The sequence below is a fragment of the Lynx rufus genome, unplaced genomic scaffold (assembly GCF_022079265.1).
Source record: "Lynx rufus isolate CCGP_SWC_20201006 ecotype Redwood Valley unplaced genomic scaffold, mLynRuf1.p SCAF_4, whole genome shotgun sequence".
Taxonomy (NCBI): Eukaryota; Metazoa; Chordata; class Mammalia; order Carnivora; family Felidae; genus Lynx; species Lynx rufus.
In genome coordinates, this window is record NW_025814856.1 from 132,337,734 (window position 1) to 132,352,319 (window position 14,586).

General features: G+C 38.4%; 1 protein-coding gene across 1 annotated transcript in view; it reads right to left on the bottom strand.

The window, feature by feature from the left end:
* Positions 1-14,360, bottom strand: part of BMT2 (base methyltransferase of 25S rRNA 2 homolog) — an 88,402-nt gene extending 74,042 nt beyond the window's left edge. The window contains exon 1 of the mRNA XM_047094846.1: positions 14,143-14,360. Within this exon, the coding sequence (XP_046950802.1) occupies positions 14,143-14,302 (160 nt within the window). The 5' untranslated portion in view covers positions 14,303-14,360. The remainder of the gene's footprint in view (positions 1-14,142) is intronic.
* Between the last annotated feature and the right edge of the window lie 226 nt (positions 14,361-14,586).

Sequence of the window (14,586 nt, forward strand, 5' to 3'; positions counted from 1 at the left end):
GGCTCGAACTCACAAACTGCAAACCGCGAAATCACGACCCAAGCCAAAATTGGACGCTCAATGAGCCACCCAGGTGCCCCCAGATTTCCTTTCTGTACAACTTTTCAGTTTAGATTCTACAGAAGATACAATGTAGGGAAAAGACCTGGGTTTTTGGGAAAGCAGTTTATTTGGGAGAGAATCCTAGGAAACAGGAGTGGAGGGAATAGGGAGAATGAACCTAGGAAGGAAAAAGTGGTAATACAGAGGGCATTATTGAGTTTGCTCCTAGGGATAAGAGAAGCATACAGAAAGCCTCTGGAACTGGGTACCTAAAAGACAGGAGGCAAGGATGTTTTATGCATCAGCTACAATCCCCAATTAACTGAGAGTTGTTAAGAACCTGCACTTTTAGTTTTCATTTAGGCACTGAATAAGGGGATATCCTTAATGGGTTCCAGCAGTGTTGGAGAAAGGTGCAGAGCAGAAAAGAAAGCAGCACTCATTTAAAGTGGGACTTTGTAAGGGCTGTGTTCCTCTGAGCTCACAGGGTTTGCCCACCACAGCTGAAGACCAAGGTAAGGTATATGGGACACCAAAGGCATCTACTACAAATCTATGTCACTGTACACTGTGAAATTCAATTTACTTTACAATTATTTTATTAGCTATGAGATGCAAAGATAACTGTTTATACACAGAAACCTACTGCCCTTCAGCTTTTAAGAAGACCTGTAGTTTTGCACATTTAACAAAATTTTGTTCCAATATTATCAATTTCTTGTAGAATTTTAAACCTTACTATCTGCTCCAATGAAGTTTAGAGGAAGGATTCAAATTTTGTCTGCAAGCCTATTGAACTCAAACTGTCTGCAGAAAACTTTCAACTCGATGTCTTCATTAACATTTAAGTCTCTAAACTCTCCCCAAGTATGCTGACACTCAAACAGATGTGTGTTTAGTAAAGTGTAGTAGTACACTTATATATAACTGAGATTAAACAACACAATTGTATATATTTTATATTCTTCATTCTTTCATTGGATTTGCTGGAAAACAAAACAAAACAAAACAAAACAAACCTATTTCAAATGCTACCCAGAATAACAAAGCTAATGAGCTAGCACAGGCATCAAAGAAAGGAAAGAAGATATGTAACAAGATGCTCTAAGAATGTGCTGTGTTCCCCATATCCTATGTAAGGTATCCTGGACCCAGAACTTTTAAATCATGTATTTATTCAACAAGAATGTATAAAACCCTGTCTATTAGGAATACACTATGTTAAATGGTGGTTGCAAAGTTGAACAAAAACATAGCCTCCAGTTATGAGAAAATTCTACTTTCTAGAATACCCTTGAAAGCTTATTATTGTTTAAATAAAGTCATCAAACAAAAATAGAATGGGTAAATTTAGTTCTTTTTTTTTCATAATAGCCCATTCTTTGTTTTTAGAATATTAAAATAATGGTATTTTTCCTTTAAGCAAAATATTTTCAAAATAATTTATGATTTGGATCCTAAAAGCCAAAACCAATTAAGGGTGACCAGTGCCCAGTATACATATTCAGAATTCTTCTGTTAACTTGGTCAAATTGCATACATAAAAAATATGTTAAAACTTGATTCTAAGAATTTTTGGTTATCATTTAGTTATTAGGTCAACCAATATTTAAAAGACTATCTTATTTAAAAGAATAATACTTTTTCACTACCAAAAGGCAAATCAGGAACTACGAACTTCCTGAGGTCTACATCAAAGATCCAGTCAACAGAACCAGAAATGCTTAAGTATTTAAGCTCAATCAGAGCTCTCAATGAATTAATAATTAGTCTTTTTTAAATTTTTTGTTTTTTAATATAATTGATTGTCAAATTGGCTTACATACAACACCCAGCGCTCATCCCAACAATTTGTCTTTAAGTTTATTTATTTATTTATTTTTGAGAGAGACAGGGACAACGTGAGCAGGGGAGGGGCAGAGAAAGGAAGAGAGAGAATCCCAGATTCCACACTGTCAGCAAAGACCCCAACACAGTGCTCGAACTCATGAAACCACGAGATCATGACCTGAGCCAATCCCGAAAGTCCAGCCCTCAACCTACCGAGCCACCCAGGCACCCCTAATAATTAATCTTAAATGATTTTACAATGATATTGGCATTTGTGATGACTCAAAATCACTGTGATTAATATCTATTTTTTTGCCTACTTGTTACAGACATCCTACGAAAATGTGAATGTATCTTTAAAAAAAAGGAAGGGAATGAAGGAGAGGTAAATCTACAATAAATATATACATTTCATTTTGCCCAAATACAGAGAAATCAAAAATTATTTTTAGAAAGCACAATTAAAAATATATATATGTCCTCCAGTTTAACTTGAAATTAATAGTTAATGAACATTTTATGGTCAAACTAAAATAATAAATTTAGAGAAGAAATCAGTAATCTTTTGTTCAAATACATAGTTTTAAAGATCACTTAAAACTCTGCTTTGTCTAGGGGCGCCTGGGTGGCTCAGTCGGTTAAGCGTCCGACTTCAGCTCAGGTCACGATCTCGCGGTCCGCGAGTTCGAGCCCCGCGTCGGGCTATGGGCCAATGGCTCACAGCCTGGAGCCTGCTTCTGATTCTGTGTCTCCCTCTCTCTCTGCCCCTCCCCCGTTCATGCTCTGTCTCTCTCTGTCTCAAAAATAAATAAACGTTAAAAAAAATTAAAAAAAACACAAAAAACTCTGCTTTATCTAAAAGATAAAGTCATCAATTTGTCTTACAAGATTCTAGAACAAAGTTCATATTAACATGACTTCTATTTATTATATTCTCCTTATATTTAAAATTTTTAAACATTAATTTTAAATAACTAATAAGGGTGCTGGGTGGCTCAGTCAGTTAAACGTCAGATTTGGGCTCAGTCATGATCTCACAGTTTCCTTGAGTTGGAGCCCTGCATCCCACTCTGTGCTGACAGCCCATAGCCTGCTTCAGATCCTCCCTCTCTCTGCCCTTCCCCGACTTGGACGTGTGTGTGTGTGTGTGTGTGTGTGTGTTCTCTCAAAAATAAATAAATAAACTTAAAAAAACTAATTAATAATTTAAAACACAAGTGATGCCAACTTAGGTTGCCAAACCAAGTTCAATAATAGAAATCAGTGAGCCAAGTTATTTTGAAGACTGGTTCTAATATCAAGACAGTATCCTAATTATTGACTAAATTCACTTCCACAAACATTATATGTCACAACTAAAGAAAAATACAAGCTACTACTTCCTATGAGAAGCCAGTAACAACTAAATAGGAAAAAAATTAATAGCACATTAATTCATTAGTTCAAAAGACATTTTGATTTAGAACTTATATAAACTCTCGAGGTTAGTCATGGTGCCCCATTAATGGGAGAGAAAATGTTTGAATTTTCACCATGCTCAAAAGATACAGGAAACCCCAAAATTACAAATTAAATTATGCACAGAGTAAAATTCAAACTACAGTTGACAACTGTCAACAGATAGTAGTGATGAAAAAGAAGTACAATTTGACTACTTCAAAAGAGCGTTCTCAAAAATAAGAGATGGGGCGCCTGGGTGGCGCAGTCGGTTAAGCGTCCGACTTCAGCCAGGTCACGATCTCGCGGTCCGGGAGTTCGAGCCCCGCGTCGGGCTCTGGGCTGATGGCTCAGAGCCTGGAGCCTGTTTCCGATTCTGTGTCTCCCTCTCTCTCTGCCCCTCGCCCGTTCATGCTCTGTCTCTCTCTGTCCCAAAAATAGAAAAACGTTGAAAAACAAAAAATTAAAAAAAAAAAAAGAGTTATAAGAGGCTTAGAAAAACAACAGATTCAAAGTCAATTTTCCACAAATTTTAACCACTGTTTTAAGCAGATATAGATCTACGTGTATGTGTGTGTATATATGTATATATGTATATATACATATATATGTATATATACATACACACATGATTTATTTATATATATATTTTTTACACTATTGTCTAAAGCAAAATTGCAGCTTGAAGTGCAGTCAACTCCATTAAATTCTTTGATAACAGTCCATCTATCTTTTAGGAAAAGTCCTAGCTTTTTTAGGAAAAGTTCCCGGGTGGCTCAGTTGGTTGAGCATCCGACTTCAGCTTAGGTCATGATCATACAGTTCGTGGGTTAGAGCCCCGCGTCGGGCTCTGTGCTGACAGCTCAAAGCCTGGAGCCTGCTTCGAATTCTGTATCTCCCTCTCTCTCTGTTCCTCTTCTGCTCACTCACTCTCTCTCTCTCTCTCTCAAAAATAAATAAGCATTAAAACATTTTTTTAAAAAAGGCAAAGCCCTAAACTCAAGGAGAAATTACTGGTAACAACACTAAATAGATGAGTTATTTTTATGTGAAAAAAAATGACTAGATGGTGCTAAAGTGAATGCATTTTTACATGCCACAACCATCTGATATTTACAACTACGTTAGAAATAATATTATTTTCTCAATAACTCCTAATTTCACTTTAAAAAGATAAGAAGCACAGAAGAACTTTAGTTAGGTATAAATCTGAGGCCAATTTAAAACAAGAATAGCTTGTCATTATTCTTAGTGGTTCACCCTTGTGAGCCATGATACCAAAGATTCACATTGCATTATTGTAGTTCTCACATGGCATACAAAAGAGAAGACATCACATGATTCCATGTACATAAAACTCTAAAAAAAAAAAAAAGCAGACAAATTTACAGTGAGAAAAGATCAGTGGACCTGGAAGAGAGAGAGAGAGAGAGAGAGAGAGAGAGAGAGAGACGTGACTACAAAGAAGCATGAGGAAATTTGGGAGACAACAAAAACATCCTAAATGTTGATTACAGTAATGTTTCATAGGTGTACACATCTGTCAAAATCCACTGAATTACACACTTCAAATGTGTGCAGTTTATTGTGCATAAATTGTACCTCAGTAAGTTTCATCTAAAAAAATTATGTGCCATGAACACAGTAAAAGTTACAAAATTAAAAAAAAATGTATTTTATTAAACCTGAGGGCCATCAAATTCTTTAAAAAAATCAAAACCAATTTACTTTGAGTATCAAAACTAATCTTGAACTTTTAGAAATTCAGAACTAAAAATTTATTTGATTTTTACTTAGGTATATTACCAAATATGGGCAGCAAGACACATTACCTATAAATGATCAGATTACCAAATTCATGTTCGAAGAACCTTTCAAGATCATTTCCTTTAACATGAGGTAAACAGATAAAGTCATGACCAAATGGAAACAAGTTCAACAGCCATTCTAAGGCTAACAAAGTGTTTAGGACCAGACTGTTTCACAAATAGAGTTAAAGGAGCTTCTCAGCATTCTTGAGCACCTGATATACTGACACACCCAAAGTGGAACAAAACATCCACAGTGTGTGGTGTTGAAGCAGTTCTTGAGATTCAAACACAGGAACCACCTGAAAACCTGCATCTTACACCCAATATGCTATGACTAGTCATTTCTCTGTTAAGGGAAATGATTTTTATTTTTATTTTCACATAAAAATAGAAATATAAGAAGCAAGGGGGGGGGGCCAAAAAAACCTTTGTTTTTACAGCCATTCTGACTGAACAAGAGACTACAGAGCAATCTAGGTAGAAATTCCAGGAACCAGCCAATCTTCAATGTTATGGCTGTTAAATGCACCCAGGCAGTGTAGCTAATGATACACCTCTAGTATTTCTTAAATGATGTATTTAACACATTTAATGCTTCCTATGTTGCACAGACCGTTTTAAGTACTTTACAAATATTAACTCATTTAATTCTAATACCAACCCATTGAGGAAGATATTTTACTCTACCAGATAAGGAAACTGAGGTACAGAGAGATTAAGTAAACTTCTCAAGGGTATACGTCAAACCTAGCAGTCAAGTGCCAAAAGCCATGCTTATAACCACCATACCGCCTTGCCTCTCTTTACAAATTTTTGATTTATGAACTTTCACAGATATGAACAAAGCTTTGACACCAGAGCAAAGTACACTGACTCTACTTGCCACAAACAAATGGTCTTCTGTCAGTCAAATGCAGTTACTTAGTCTCTACAACCGCATTGTTAGATTTCTGGCAGTGGTTTCAACTCTGGCTGCACACTGGAATCTACCAGAAGTTTAATTTAAATGACCTGGAGTGGGAACTGGTCATGTATTTTAATGCTCCCCAAGCAAAGTCACTGTACAGCGATGGCTCAAAACCACAGGTCTGTGCAAGACTGTAAACTCAAATGTCTGGCGAAATAATATACAGGTCAGCAAGGCTTGGGGCAACCTGAAGAGTCAAATTTCATTAAAAAACAAAATATTGCATGGATAAAACTCAGTACCTAAAAATACAATTTAGTCAACAGTGTATCCTGTGTTTGGGGCACTCTCTTTTTATAAACATATTTATGATAAAAGTAGTTAATTCAAAATGTAAAACTCTTTCAATACATCCCCACACACGAGATGAAAAGAATTAAGAAGAGTCAGAATCAATGGAATCAACATCTACTATTTCCTTGTAAAACAACTTTACTGGTATGGGTACAATTACAGAGTTTACTTATTTAGTGTAAACAAAGGACTTACGAACAACCTTCTGAGAACTAATTTCTGTATAAATGAGACTAGGAATTTCTGTATTAATTAGAGGAATTTATGTATAAATGAGAACAGGGTGTACTCAGATGCCCCTTTAAAGGTATGGTGATTAGCCACCTATTCTAAAATAACCCTTGCAATAGGCATCAATATACCTACACTTAAAGCACAATAAATTAGTGCTATCAGTGGTTCTCAGATGTTTGGATTTTGCAACTTGTACAAATTTCACCCCCAGAATTTATGAGATTGGTACTGGGGTTGCAAAATTTTTAACTATGAAGTTAGAGTATATAAGTAAATATACACTAATACACAAAATTATTACCATCTTCTAATACTAACACAAACAGACACACATTAAAATATCCTTATTAGTTCTCATAATTCTGTGGGCAAAACTTTTTTTCTTAATCTCTGGTTAACACTGGTATGTGGGAATCAGTGGGTAGGGAAAGGGGAGTAGCAAATAAGAAGAGAAAAAGAATTCACAGCATATAGTAAAATAAGGCAAGTTGATGCAACAAATACTTAACAAATGTTAAGGGCAAGGCCCTTTACAATATCTATATTCTCTGCTATCTCCAGTTTGACTTATAGAAAAATATGATGTTCATAATGATAGTCTGAACAATTTTTTTAAAAAAATCTCATTTCTACTGAGAGGAAGTGAGTACGCACATGAACGAGGAAGGGGCAGAGAGAGGACAGAGAATCTCAAGCAGGCTCTGCACTGCCAGTGTAGAGCCTGATGCAGGGCTCAAACTGTGAGATCATGACCTGAGCCCTGGACGCTTAACTGACTGCGCCACCGAGGCACCCCTAAAAGGGTAAAATTAATCTAACTACTTAATATAAGAAGATAAGACAATAAATTCATTACAAAAAATTGTACCCAAAATTTACAATTTAAAAATATGAATGAATATAAAAGATTGAACTCAACTATCTGGAAATATCTATATTAGCTTCTTTCTTTTTGAGTGTGTCTTAAATTTATAAGGCAGGGTGCTTGGGATGCAAAGACAAAAGGCAGAGTCCTACTCAAAGAACGAAGTTTAATGGAAAGACAGGTTAGTGAACTGATAAGTGACAAATACAATAAAGGCAACCACAACTGTGGTATTGGAGCTTAAGGTAGAAAGAGGAGCATTTACTTACATAAAATTGGTCACACCTGGTTGTTTTTTAAGATCTGTCCTCATTTATAAATTATCATCACTCTGCTGGGCAGTTCATCTGCCCTCAAACTTCAATTTCCACAAAGAGGGCTTCCAATCCTACACTTGCAAAGGATATATTCCAAACTAAACCCTTACACCATCTCTCTCAACTTGCCTGTCTACTCTGTTCTCTCTGCCCCCATCCCAACATACATACATTTCTAAAATGGATGAAAATGGGTACTTATATTTTCCCAAACAACAAACCTTGACATCATCTCTGACTCTTCCCTTTTACTTTCACTAAAACTGCTCACTCAGACCTTCAAAAAGTCTTTGATATAACTTTCTCTGTTTTCATGATTACTGTTGTTATTTATGCTATTAGTAACTCTAAATCAGATTAGTTTAAGAGTCTCCTAGGTGAAGTCCTTTCTTCCAGATTCCTTTCTACTCTAATCTATAGTACTTTACACTTTAGATCAGCATTCCTTCACTGCTCTGTCCATGATATAACCTATGGAGCTTTTAAATAATACAGATGCCTATGTTCCACGAAGTTCCACAGATGATACCAATGCAGAACCAAGGCTAAGATCCACTGCATATGTTATTGTAGTTTTTTTCCACAAAACAATCAAAAGGATCTACACCAACCAAAAGGACCTACTTAATTTTTACTGTACCTTTTGAAATGTAAAACAAAACAAAACAAAAACAAAACCCCTAAAAACATACCTTACTACAAAGATGAATAAAAATAACAAAACTAAGGGGCGCCTGGGTGGCGCAGTTGGTTAAGCGGCCGACTTCAGCCAGGTCACGATCTCGCGGTCCGTGAGTTCGAGCCCCGCGTCAGGCTCTGGGCTGATGGCTCAGAGCCTGGAGCCTGTTTCTGATTCTGTGTCTCCCTCTCTCTCTGCCCCTCCCCCCGTTCATGCTCTGTCTCTCTCTGTCTCAAAAATAAATAAACGTTAAAAAAAAAATTTAAAAAAAAAAAAAAAAACAAAACTAAATAGCTAATCTACTATGTGCATCTCAGTGAACTGTTTATCAGCCAATAGTCTCTTAATCTTTTAGTGTTACTACTCATTAAACTCTTTTCATTTTTTTCTCCCTGCTAGAATGGCAGTTCAAACTCTCCTAGGACAAAGTTAACAAGCCCTTCTGTGGACAGTCTTCACCTTATTTTGCTGACTGAACAAAGATTCTATCACAAAGCAGCACTTTCTAATTCTATATCAGAATGAGAGACTGAAAAAAAATGTAAAGAAAATAGAGTAAAACGTCACTTAAAAAAAGTAAAACAAAGAAAACCTGTTCAAAGTTTCTTGGGGTTAAGGAGTTGGTCAGTATTTTAAAAAAATGTTGAAGGCCATAGAAGAAAAAAAATTAGGAAATTTCAATTAAAAAGTCTATTATCCCAATTTTAAAAACAATTTCAAAACTTTGTTTCAGGAAAAACACTAACATTACATTCATTCTTTCATTTTTAGACCTTTTAGTGTTAGTTTAAAATTATTTCTAATTCAAAGGTTTTTTCCTCCGTGCCAATTCTCTCGTTTGAGGGGTTTGCTAAAGAATAACAATCACAAATGTACTTTTCAGCCTATTGTAAACTGTTATTCTAGCTCACCCTTTGTCTCCAACTATGAAGAATTTGAGTAATCAATAAGAATTAAACATGTAATTTAGACAATTTAGCTGTTCACTCTTAATATGCTGCTCACAACTGTTAATCTTTGTTAATAACGTTTATTTATTTTTGAGACAGAGAGAGACAGAGCATGAACCGGGGAGGGTCAGAGAGAGAGGGAGACACAGAATCAGAAGCAGGCTCCAGGCTCTGAGCCATCAGCCCAGAGCCCGACGCGGGGCTTGAACTCACGGACCGCGATATCGTGACCTGAGCCGAAGTCGGGCGCTTAACCGACTGAGCCACCCAGGCGCTCCATCGATCTTTGAAACAAATTTTTTCTGGACTTAGTCAACAGAACCTTATCTGTGTTCTTTTCTGTTTCAGTGTCAGTAAGAATCTGTCTTGTTTTAACTAGTTTTATAATATCATCATTGCTACTAATAACACTGATTTTTTTAAATACAGGAAACTATAATAAAGATCATCCATAACCCCATGACCTTGAGAATACCACTGTTAACAGGTTAATATGTATTTTTACTTTTCTCTGATTGACTTGTAAGCTTCATGGGGTTTATGTAATTAACTATTTAACTTGTTTTGGCATAAAGAATAAGTAAATTCAGAGAGTGAATAAATTGATGAAATTTGCTAAAAGCATTCACAGATAGGTTAAAAAATCAAAACCAAATGGAACGGAAATGACACTTTTATTTCTAACAACTGCATTCTCTCAGAATGTTTACAAAAATACCTTAAGTTTGGAAAAAGATGCCAAGCATAATAATAATCATCGTAAGAATAGGATTATGGAAAAAAAAATACAAAGACAACTGAAAATATACATGCCTCTACTTCACTTCTCAATTAGGTATGTACTCACCAGGCACATCTGATTAAACAATGAAGTCCCTGTTTGGAAAGCAAAACTAGTTGTTTCTCATTAAGAAGCTGTCTACAACTGTTATGATACATTTAAAATATTTCTAGTTTACATGGATGTCAATTTTTAAAATTCTGTACAGCAAAGACAGAAAACACCTATATCTGCAAGCATGTTTCCATTTATATAAACTCAGTCTAAAAGACTGTCCCTATCTCTAAGGCTGAGACCAGAAACACCCCTTCTCATCACCACTACTGGACATTTCCCTAACATTTCCTCTTGGTAACTACTTAAGACATCAGCATGGCCTAGAACACTGACAATTATCTCCAATTCTCAATGTGTAAAAAACTGCAAAGGATCTCTAAGTGGTGACCAAGGACAAGCAGTAAATGGAGCAGAGAGGGAAAAGCAGTACAAGAAAGAGTACACTAAATCCACCTGCTAGTCTCTATCATTTTATCCACTACCCCCTCAAACCCCAAGCCTGCTCATCCCCATCAACAAGCATCAGGTAGATAAATGGATTGGGAAGGATGGAGAGAAATCTTTTTCTACCACAGCAGGAAAATCTTACTTTCATCGTTATTCCTGCTTCATTTTCTTTTTTTTTTTTTAAATTTTTTTTTCAACGTTTATTTATTTCTGGGACAGAGAGAGACAGAGCATGAACGGGGGAGGGGCAGAGAGAGAGGGAGACACAGAATCGGAAACAGGCTCCAGGCTGTGAGCCATCAGCCCAGAGCCCGACGCGGGGCTCGAACTCACGGACCGCGAGATCGTGACCTGGCTGAAGTCGGACGCTTAACCGACTGCGCCACCCAGGCGCCCCACCTGCTTCATTTTCAATTCGAGTATCAGATATAAGGGAAGTGAAAACTACATTATCCAACCCTACGCTTGTTATCCAGTGCTCACTCCTGTCCTTACTGTGAATGTTTTGCCTCCTTCTTCATTCTACCCCCACTTATTTTCTTCCCTGACATCTCTCCCCCTAAAGCCCCATACATCATGTAGTTCCAACTCAGCTAATCATACCCATCCCATGGATTACTCCATTATCATCAATTTACATCTTTTTTACCTAACACAAATTCTAGGGCTACTTCCTGCTTTCCATTTTCTCTCCCATTCCACCAACATCTGGGGTCACCATTAGGTGTGCAACTGGGAAGAAAAAACTATTATTCCTATAAAATATGTACAGTACTAACGATGAACTATCCAAACTTCAAGCAAGTTGTTTTAATATTTTTGGGATTTGACACACTCAAGTGTAAAAGGAAGGAACTAGTTTAAATCACCACTCCAAAATCTGGCTGACAAATTTCCAGGCCTCAGTGATAAGGACTGTGAAACTATATATCCAAGATGAAGACAGGAATTTTCCAAAAGGCACCCCCGATGAATCTACTGATCAGTCATATCTGGGAATCCATGATAAATGCTAAGGTGTCTTCTAGTCTAACATTCCAATATTCTAAGCTGGAATTATCACTCCATTTTCTGATAGGAATATTGTTATAAAAGGAGTATAGTTTCCATAGTTATTGGTATTACAGTTACTGATTAAATAAGCCTTTGTAACCTAACCTAGCACCTAAGCGCTATTTATTATTTCATTACCACAGGTGACTTGCAGATGAACTTGCAAAATATGTTTACAGACTGTGGACCACCAGTGTTGTAACAATACTAAAACCTCAAAGGCAAACACTAAAAATTATTTCCTTGGGATTATGTGCATAATTAGACTTTCCCACAGATGGCGTTTTCACAGATTTTTGTTCAATCACAACTAAGATTTGACCTACATGTCAGAAATTAAAGAAGAAAGGGCATGCTCGTTAGGATCTTTTACTTTGCTAGTTCACTGATGGGCCTTTGTGTATCAATGGAATAAAGCCTAGAGAATTCTGGATCGCTGATGGAATTCAGGGCATTAAAATGCTAAAAGAACAGTATCACTCAAATATCTACAGCCCATCAGGGCTTCACCTGCCCAGAAGCACACTAGATCATTCATTTATGAACTACATGTATCTATTCTAGCTCTGGTAACTTCCAACTACCAATTCTTATTATGAACAAATATTCCCTTGGTTAATATTCATGTTTAAAGACATGTTTCAACATGTGGGAACTAATCAAGTATAAACAGCACTTAAAGACATGATGACAAACTAGTAGTGTATTGATTTAAGTGAAACCTATTCATTTATGAATAAATGAATATTACAAAAAGGTAAAAATGGAAACAGTTATATGCTAGTCATTTTTTCTTTAAAAAGACGTATTTGCTTAAAGTCATACAAAATAGCATGATAAAAGTGTGTCCATTTATTTCATTTCTCCAGTGGATTTTTCCAATCTACAGTGAATGCCATTATGTAAGTGCATTCTCTGAAAATCAAGAATGATGCAATGGTTGCCATGACAACTACTCATTTTATTGAATAAATTGTGGGTTGGGGGTTAAAACATTCTTTTAAAAAACAAATTTCAACATCTTAACTCTGTCTGATAAATCTCTTTCTATTGCTAGCTACTGAACAATAACTATAGGCCATCTTTGAGGATGACTATTCAAGCAGTTATTTTAAAAGCTAGGCTTGAGTTGCCAAGGGAGGAAAACTTTGAATTTAAAGTTTGAAAAATGAAACACATTAACTACATCCAAAGGTACAAAAGACACTTTTTAATCTTCTCGAGTAACTGAAAGGTGTTTGTAAATCAAAAGTAACATGATGTTACATGCCAGTTCCTTCGCTGTCATAATTTTGCGTCTAATCCTAAATTTAAAGAAGTATAAAACACCAGAAGACTGCAGGTTTTCCAGTTTGCAATTCAGCTAAAGTGAGGGCAAGTAGCTTATCCCTCATTTTGATACTGAGAAGAAATTTCTCCTGAGCGTGTGAAAAACCAGAATTTTCAATGCCGATCTTATAAAACAGCTCTGTAAAAAAGCCTGTATTTAAAAACACCAAGGCTAACCGTACACTCCAACTATAAACACCCCTCAGGCAGAAGCAAGAGCTATTAAAGGCTTCTTCTGCTTAAGATCTTCCATAGGGCTAGGTCCCCAGCGATGGCCAGCTTCACTGGCATCTGTGTCCTTAGGAGGCTTGGCGGTTACATAGACTATTCAAAGCCAAATAGTATTTTGAGAACCTGTCCCAGATCTCTTCCTACCTCACCGAAAAAAAACACTAAGATCAAGCTTTTGAAGAATGGCGGGAGCGGGGGGCGGGGGTTGAAGGGGATGGATGGCGCCCCTCCCCCTTCTAACAAGGCGAAGTCCAGTCAGCTAGAAAGGCCTGCTGACTTCGCAGCCCTGGAAGCCAATGCGAGGAAGCTCCCTCACCGCCTGGCTAAACCCACAGGAGAGGGGTCTTTGAGGGCAGCAAATCGAACGGGCTGGTTAAGCGCGAGGGTGCGAGTGGCAACTCAGGCTTCTTTCAATCTGTCTTCACAAACAGATTTTACCTGCCTTCGTGTTTTACCTTCACCTCTCTCGTGCCTAGCGGCCACCTCTCCTGGGGGTGTGCGCGTCTCTGTGTGTAATGACAACAACCTCAGCACCCCGACCGGGGGCAAGGGATTGGAAGGGGTGGGGATTCAGTTCCTGCACAGCCCTGGAACTCTCCTGAAGGGCCCTAAAAGAAAAAGGGGCGGGAGGAGCGCGCCAGACGCCACTGAAGACTCGACCGAGAAGGGGGCGTCCGGGCCTGGGAGAGCTGCACTGGCAGGGGCTGACGTGCGGCTCCTTCAGGTTGTAATGGTGGCCCCTTGGAGGAGGGGATAGGTGACAAGGGGCTGGGGGCGATGAGGCCTCCCCTCCCCCCTCGCTCAAGCTCGCTGTTTACCTTCCCGGTACTTCTTGCGAAGCCGCCGGTGGACGCTCTTCACCACCCCGGAGAGCTTCTCTTGCTCCAGCTTCCGCTCCTGCTCCCGGGGCGGCGGAGTGCTCGGGGGCCCGGCCCTGTGCCTGCCAGCACTGCTTCGGTCGCCGGCCTCCGGCTCCATGTCGCTGCCGCCGCTGCCGCCGCCGCCCCTCGGGCCCCCGCAGACGCCCGCCTGACGGAGGAGGTGGGGAAGGAGGAGGCAGCAGCGGAGGCAGCAGCCGGAGGAGGCAGAGGAACCGAAGCGTCGGCCTCGGAGGTGGCCCCTTACCCAAACGCACAAGCTGATTGGTGGACTGTGGAGGGCTGGGCGGAAACGGAAAAAGCCAAGGGCCAATTGACGGAGAGCGCTGGCGGCGCACCCGGTTGTTTGGGACCGCAAGCAGCTGGAGGAGGCAGGGCTTGTGG